This window comes from Musca vetustissima, unplaced genomic scaffold (assembly GCF_032173495.1).
Source record: "Musca vetustissima isolate MV318-11 ecotype Yass unplaced genomic scaffold, APGP_CSIRO_Mvet_v1 utg20399, whole genome shotgun sequence".
NCBI classification, from domain to species: domain Eukaryota; kingdom Metazoa; phylum Arthropoda; class Insecta; order Diptera; family Muscidae; genus Musca; species Musca vetustissima.
The window spans coordinates 40,425-49,364 of NW_026881917.1; the positions used below are offsets into that span (position 1 = coordinate 40,425).

Sequence of the window (8,940 nt, forward strand, 5' to 3'; positions counted from 1 at the left end):
ATCCGTTAATTCCTTTTTCAAATCCTCTGCAGCTGGAGCCTTAGTGGTGATCAGCACGCACATGTGATCAGTGACTAAGTTGCAGAATACCCCATGGACAATATGATTATAATGTATGATTTTTCGATATAATCACTGCATCCACCCAAAAAGGATGCTGACATTTTGAAGCCAGATTTTCGGTGTTTTTTGAATTTTTCTTATATTTAGGATGCGCATCCAGATAATGGACTAAACTAATTATAGGATTGTAGAACTCGTGATTTTGCTTCGTTTAGTGTATATCTCATGAATGTGCTCACCGTAGCTTCTTTGCAATTGGGTTCCAAAGACGAAAATTTGGTGCGTACATTTTTATAAAAAAACATATTTTTTGAGTCTAAAATTAAGAAAGTCCATTCAAATCCCGTGGAACCCCGCGTGATTTTAGTTTTTTTACGTGCTGGATCTAATGAGCCCATCCATGTTCAATTCCGCCCAATAAAACGGCGGATATAGGTACCTTGAATGTGGGAAAAACTGCAAAAACTTATTTTGACAAATTCGCGTATATAATCGCGTTTTTCTTCGAATTGATTTTACATACATTCATCATTGTGTTATCATATTCGCGAATCTGTGTGAAAATAGGTCAAAAATATATCGATACGCGAATAATATGCGTATTTTATCCAAAATCGATTGTGGAGGCACATCCGCGGTTCTTAACCGATCCTTTTAAAATAGGTGTCCTTTTGTGTATTTTCATAGGAGATTACTGAAATCGGATGCGCATACAAATCGTATGCACGTTGCGTGATTTTTAGCCATTTTTAGGGTTTTTGCATAGTAAAGTGCATCGAGCGGCACACTTTGACCGCTAAATTAAACATCGAAAAAATTCATATTTATTGAAAGACATTGATTCGGTTTATACGAAAACCGCATGCGCATCAACAGATTTCAACTAATACGCGAATTGCATGCTTTTAAATGTTGGTAATTTGTATGTATTGTAACTGCAATATATTTAGTCATTTTTACAGTCGAAACTGTTATCAGATGAATATACCGATATTTAACAATCATCTAAAAAATTTGAAGAAAAAAGCGTCCCTTAAACATACTAAAAAAATCGAAAATTCAAAAAACATTTCGATTTAATTAAAAAATTATTTTATTTTATTTTGAGATATCTTCATGCTTCTATTTGTTTTTCGCGACAATTTAACCGGAATTCAATGTGATTTGACAAGTATGCAAAGAAAACAAATGTGTTTAACCATTTGTGAAGAAATTCGCGAATTACAACAAATAGGAATTAATTTAATTTATATTTGAAATACAAGATTTAAAACCGCTATAACTTTTGTGCGCAGCATCCGAATTTGTGAACGCGTACATATTTCGAATAAGCATTTTTTTCTTAACCTATGTACCAAAAATCATGAATGTGCTCGCAAAAAAAATTTTCAATTTTTTTTTTTGGAATTTTAAAAGAATTTTGTAATTTCCCATATGTATGTCACAATAAAAGTGAACCACATTACAGAAAATAATTTTTAATTCAAACTTTCAGGAGCTTGGTTGCAAACGAAGTTGGAATGAAAAGACGAAAAAGGTAATGTTTGGAAAAAATCAGATGATTTCATATATTAGGTAAGCGAAAAGGAAATCCATTATTTTATAGGACTTTATTTAACATGCTTCGGAATGTCCGATTTGGGACAAATATGCACCGTTTTTTTGTATGATTTATTGCCATTTTAACGTCACTGTAGATGCGTGTGGTCTAGCGTTGTTCTGGTGGAATACGACACCTCTCCTGTTGGCTAATTCTGACCGTTTCTGGTCAGAATGTTTTAAAAACAGTTTAATGGCCGATTCATTTCTCCGATTTTATTGACATTTTCGATGATGTGCATCTTTAACATCAAAAATTCCTGAACGGAATCTTCGAAACCATTTTTCCATTTCCATTTTTAACACTCTGTCACCCTTCCAGCAAGCATAAATTCGAAATTGTTTGATCGATCATTTACGAGAAATCTATCAGTACAGCCATCTGCCGAAAAAATAATGGATTTCTTTTTCCACAACCTAATATGTGCGATATGCTTAATTAATGACCGATATATGTCAATTTCGAACGCAATATTTTAGTTTTGTATCTCAATTCTTTCCTTCAGGAGGTATCATTATATGGAGGAGATGCCTAAATGCTGGCCGATATATTTCACTATCCTCAGGTTGGAGTTTTTTGTTTATCACGATATCCATAAGAAATCAAAGTACTCGGTTACAGCCAATTCGGGAGACAAATGCGCTCAAAAACCCCCAAAATACTGTAGAGTGATTACAACTGACAGACGACATTGTCATAGAATTTTACGCTGATCAAGAATATATACTTTATAGGTTCGGAAGTTATTCTGTTTTTTAAGTAAATTAAAAATTGATACATATTTTTTCTTTGTAGGAAAATATAATTGTTACATACCTTGAATATCAGCTATGCACAAACCCGTACTCCTAGCACTTGTTGGGACACCTATAAACACAAAATATTTACAAATTATTTGTATAGTTTTACAGTAATTCGCATTTAAATTTAATAAATTAAATAAAAATAAATAAATTGGACTGTCTCCATATATTTTAATATGGACGTGAAGGAGAATTTTTTAGTATTTATTTATTAGTGGGGAATGTATGGCATTGTTTGCCGAGGGATAAGGCAGGGAAGACTATAGTTTCGGATCACGCCACTGATCCTCATTAGTTCCCTTAGTTTTTTGTTGGGATATTCTCCCCAGAAGCTTTTGCTTCTATACAAAAAACCTTTCATACCCAAATGTCTCTTGTAACAAAGCGAAGTACTTAGCTGACCAACGACATAAACTGCATGAGAATTTCGCTGGAGCCTCACTTCGCGGTTAACAAGGCGTTTTTTTATAAAAACAACAAACTGGAATTCAGCCTGACTATTTTGCAAAAACAAAATACAAATGGTATCCCAAATAAACCGCCAACACTACTGAGATTATTTTTTTCACACGAGTCGGAAGAAAAAGAGTAAAAATGGTAAATGTTGACATCCATCTTTTTATGTCCCTAAAGGAGAAACACATAAGAGGACTTCAGGTACGGCATGTCAAGTTGGCTGCTTTGGCAAAAAAGCAGGGTTGGAAGATTACCTGTAGTAATCATATTCCACAGTTGATTTGATATACGGTTACTTATTAATTTCATTCTTTGTGTGTTGTTGTTTTTATATCTCACATTTTTTTTTTTGTATAGCTCTTTGAGTTCATTGGAGAAGTGTTTGCAAATTTTGAAAGAAAGGAGACGTTTCTCCTGAAATGATGATAATTTGACAATTCAGACAACTTAACATGCCAGTGGGTCGATTCACTATCAAAATTAAGCAATTCTCAAATCGATAAAATATTATAACGACAAAATAAACAATATTTTAATTCTATAACAGTTTTTAGCAACAATTGTTAAAAATGTTGTTAATAAACAACAGCAAAAAATTCGAAGTTAACTTATAGACAAATATTCTTTAATATTGAACATGCCTTGTTTTGTTCAAAAGTTTATGTTTTCAAAACAAAATTAAACTGGCAAGTCCAATTTCCACAATGTAACACCAAAAAATCTACCTATGCCGCTATATAGCAAGATCAAGTTCTCGACGATTGAAAGTTTCCGTTTCTATGTAAGTGAAAACATGATATTGCGGTGGTGGCCATACCATCATATCGTCCACTTTCTAAACAAGTCACAAGTCTATGCGGTCACACTTAATTATTTCCTAATAATTAAAAAAAATGTCGACAGTCAACTAAACCGGCTACAGATAGGATGGGGAAACCAATGGCAAAACCAGGAGTTTTAAAGAAAAGCAAAACCAAACATCCCCGCTAGGTTAGTGGTATGGAAATGATGTTGCTCGTTTGGTAAGACACACCCAATCAAATCCTGACAACAAACATTTTTGGTTGTGTTTGTTTCCTGTAGTGTGAATGTAGACAAATTTGTTGACGGCACACTTTAAGTACTTCCTGCGGACATAACGTCATTTGATGGGGGGATGGTACAAAGTTCGAATAATTTTTAAGTGTTCTCAACAAGACGACAAGAACTGACAAAAGTATACTTTAATTAAAAATCCACGTCTGTTGTACGTTGAAATCCTTTTTAATATACGCTTATAGCTCTGTTAGTCCTACATTGATTTTTGGTATTGAAAATGGGATATATCAGTCCCCTATAAAGGTACGACCAATATTCGGTATATTTTAAAGATTATGGGCACATTTTTCAACTGAATTGACTGTATTTTTTTTTTAATTTGGATTCTTGTTGTGTGTCAAACCTTCTCCCTGCTTACTGCAATGGATATTCTCATAAAAAGAAATAAAAATATGTTTTAGAAGAGTGATAGAAAAAAACCTTTTTTAAGTGGGGTACATTCGGCCATATACAGAAAGTGCTATATTATTTCCTATAAATGTTTGTCTTTAAAAATAATCCTTCAATATGGTTCGAAATTACATATACACCTGGTGGTCAAAACTCAAGGATGAATTAAAGTAAAATATTAAAGACTCCGACATTTAAAAAAAATTACCATGAGAAAGTCCAAAAATGAAAGGCTCATGCCACAGTATTGAAAGATTACTGGAAAGTATGAAGGGCTGTTTTTCTCTTTATGGAGTTCGGGACTCAAAAATCAGGATTTTATAAAGGCTAACACAATCCTCAGATCTTTAGCACATAGAAAAATTTTTGGAGTATCATAGCTAGAAAAATCAAAAGAGTTTCGCACAACCTCTTCCCAAAGCTTCAGTATGCAAGGAATAGTATACCCCAGGACCAAATTGAGCAATACCGCGTAGGTGTGCTGCCGTATCGACAAATAATTGTTATGCTGTCGATTACTAGCTGGTTATTGGTCATTTATAAGAAAAAATAAAAAAGTTGCTTTAATTTTGATCATGCAACAATTGGGTCAATTTAGTTCCCTATAGAATGTTTTATTTCCAAAAAATGCCTTTATATTTTTTTATACCCTCTACCATAGTATGGAGGGTATATTAATTTTGTCATTCCGTTTGTAACTCATCGAAATATTCATTTCCGACCCTATAAAGTATATATATTCTTGATCAGGGTAAAATTCTAAGACGATCTAGCCATGTCCGTCCGTCTGTTGTAATCACGCTATCTTCTGAAGAAATTGAGATAGGGTGCTGAAATTTTGCATAGGGTTGTCTTTTGTCTGCAGGCAGGCCAAGTTAGAAGATGGGATACATCGGTTCACGTTTAGGCATAGCTCCCATATAAGGGTACCCGCCAAATATCGGTATTTTGGTGTTCTTGAGCGCGTTTTTCAGCCGAATTCGCTGAAATTTGGTACATTTTCCACCGAATTGGTTGTACCTCCTAATTTTAATTTAGTATTTGGAGACTTGGCTGTAATTTAGTATTTGGAGTTCTTAGAAGGTACCAAATCTCTCCACAAAATATTATAAAAATAGGTCAATTTATTCGATTATCCCTTATATATGGGCACCCCCAATTTTCGGTATTTTGAGGTTCCTGAGCGCGATTTTCAACCGAATTCGCTGAAATTTGGTACATTGGATTCTTATTGGGTACCAAATATCTCTACTAAAAATTATAAATACCGGGCCATTTTCTGTGGTAGCCCCCATATAAGGGCACCCCCAATTTTCGGTATTTTGAGGTTCTTGAGCGCTATTTTCAACCAAATTCGCTGAAATTTGGTACATTGGGTTCTTATTGGGTACCAAATGTCTTTATTAAAAATTATAAATATCGGTCCACTTTTTCATTTCAAATACCTGTCAGTATACCTGTGGTGAAGGATATCCAAAGTTCGGCCCGGCCGAACTTAACGCTTTTTCACTTGTTGTTTATTAAAAATGAATAATTTATCTATTTATTTCTGAGAAAAAACTTTCACAAAAGCTTTATTTTCAAAAAAAGTTACAGGCCATTTATTTAGTTTGCAATTTTAGTTGCTTTAGTTTTGGCCACCAGTGTGCGAGTATAAGAACAAACGTGCTTCGATTGACGAAAATGCGATAGAAAAAAGCTATTGCTGATAGTGTGTGTGTGGCCTTGATTCGTCCTCCGCTAGAAATATACCCATAAAAATCAAACTTTGAGTCGCATATTTAAGGGGACCCCTCCCATTCTCGGGGTTACAAAATTTTTGTTGATATAATTCGAATCTACACTAATTCAAGAATGTCCCTACAAAATTTCAAGAACTCTTGAAGATAAAGCCGATTTATTCTGTCAGCAGCAAGTGACGGCTGAAGGTATTCTCAAAATTTAAACACGTTTTTCTCTAAACGAATGGCGGGCACGATAACTCAAAAACTAATAACCCAATGGATTCCAAATTTTTACACGTTTCTCTGTGAGTGTATAGCTATCGTATGAACTAGGAGAAAGCCAATCGGTGAAGAACTTCCTTATTTTTTAACTGCACATACCTTAACAAGCATTGGTATTGATTTACCAGCCCTTTGAAAATCTTGAAAAATTAAAATCGAGAATGGGGGGTTTCCTTAAACAAAATAGTACCTTCAGAGAATCTAAGCTCAAACCAGACTGACTGATTACCAGGCTATGCCTATGGGTGCAGAATATGCCCCATCAAATGCCAAAGCTATGCCGGGTAGGGGCACTTTCAGCGAATTTCACTTTTTTGACAAAACTCTAAAAATATTTAACTAATACAAATTTATCATATGTTTGTAGTATAAGTACTGAGATATAGAGCTCAAAAAAGTGCCGAATGTGTCTCCGTCTCCCCTAATCACTAAGTGAAGTGTGATGTTTACGCAAAGTTAATTCGAAATTGTCCATTAAAATAAAATAACTTTATGTTTAATATTTTTTCAATTTATTTTTTAAAGGTTTCGTTTTCAATAATAATAATATTGATATGGATATGGCAATGTTGAAATTGGAGCATAATGATTAGTCGGTGGAAGACCATACATAACAGGTGGAGGAGGCCTATAGGCATGACCACCAGGAGGACCATAATAATAAGAACTTGGATAATTGGAATATCTAGTAGCAGTAGTAGTATTCGTACCAGTCTTACCGGTATTAGTAGTACCGGTAGTAGTAGTATCGGTATTAGTAGTACCAGTATTACCGGTATTAGTGGTACCGGTACCAGTATTGCCGGTATTAGTAGTACCGGTACCTGTAGTACCGGTATTAGTATTACCGGTGCCAGTAGTACCGGTATTAGTATTCCCTGTACCAGTAGTACCGGTACCAGTATTACCAGTGGTACCACCTGTACTAGAGCCAGTACCAGCACCTCCTGTACCAGTACCTCCTGTACCAGAGCCAGTACCAGCACCTCCTGTACCAGTACCTCCTGTACCAGTGCCAGTACCTCCTGTGCCAGTACCTCCTGTACCAGTGCCAGTACCTCCTGTGCCAGCGCCTCCCGTACCAGTACCAGCACCTCCTGTACCAGAGCCAGTACCAGCACCTCCTGTACCAGAGCCAGTACCAGCACTTCCTGTACCAGTACCTCCTGTACCAGTGCCTCCTGTACCAGTGCCAGTACCTCCTGTACCAGTGCCTCCTGTACCAGTACCTCCTGTACCAGTGCCTCCCGTACCAGTACCAGCACCTCCGGTACCAGAGCCAGTACCAGCACCTCCTGTACCAGAGCCAGTACCAGAACCTCCTGTACCAGTACCTCCTGTACCACTGCCTCCTGTACCAGTACCTCCTGTACCACTGCCTCCTGTACCAGTACCTCCTGTACCAGTGCCAGTACCTCCTGTACCAGTGCCTCCTGTACCAGTACCTCCTGTACCAGTGCCTCCTGTACCAGTGCCAGTACCTCCTGTACCAGTGCCTCCTGTACCAGTACCTCCTGTACCAGTGCCTCCCGTACCAGTACCAGCACCTCCTGTACCAGAGCCAGTACCAGCACCTCCTGTACCAGAGCCAGTACCAGCACTTCCTGTACCAGAGCCAGTACCAGAACCTCCTGTACCAGTACCTCCTGTACCAGTGCCTCCTGTACCAGTACCTCCTGTACCACTGCCTCCTGTACCAGTACCTCCTGTACCAGTGCCAGTACCTCCTGTACCAGTGCCTCCTGTACCAGTACCTCCTGTACCAGTGCCTCCTGTACCAGTGCCAGTACCAGTACCTCCTGTACCAGTGCCTCCCGTACCAGTACCAGCACCTCCGGTACCACTTCCTCCTCCGATACCAGCATCCTTAATAGCCTGTGTTATCAGCGGTAGAAGATCTTTGAGAGTTTCCTGCGGTGATTTTGTAGTAGCAACATCTGGTGTTGTAGTCGTCGGTGGCGGCGGCCTTCCACCATATTTATTTTTATGCAAAAAATGATGTACAAATGTTCGATCATCAGTATTCGCGCCGTCGAATAATACAGTCGAAAAGACACAACTTGTGGTTAATAGAACCAAAGCGGACGTACACAACAATCTTCGAAATGACATATTTCTAGTTCAGTTAACAGTTATAGAATGAGTTTTCCAAATTCGATATTTCCCTATTTATACAATAAAAGGAGTTTGTCATCACCTATAATTTGATCCGAACAGCATGTAGAGATTAGTTCAATGAAAATTTTCAATTTTTATTGGATTTTTATGATCGTCTGCTTTTATGATCGTTTTTCAAGATGTTATTTGAATATTTTTCAATAAAGAGAAAAACACATTTGAGGCTTATACTAAAAAGGGCTGCTTGGAGAAGGGGGAAGATGCACAGGTTAAGCAAAATTTGTGATGTTTTTTTGTTATTTGATACCGACGCGTAGGCTTAAAAAATGGAAGGCACGTGTAATGAAAGGTCAAAAAACTTTTTCATTCCGATATGTGCTCTAAGCGGTAACCCAGAAATAACTTC

The 8,940-nt window shown here is 37.0% G+C and overlaps 1 protein-coding gene across 1 annotated transcript; it reads right to left on the minus strand.

Annotated features, from left to right (window-relative positions):
• Window positions 1–6,950: 6,950 nt before the first annotated feature.
• LOC133327984 (putative per-hexamer repeat protein 5) lies at window positions 6,951–8,528 on the minus strand. The gene has a single exon (XM_061536533.1). The coding sequence runs from the start codon at window positions 8,526–8,528 to the stop codon at window positions 6,951–6,953; it is 1,578 nt and encodes a 525-aa protein (XP_061392517.1).
• Window positions 8,529–8,940: the final 412 nt, after the last annotated feature.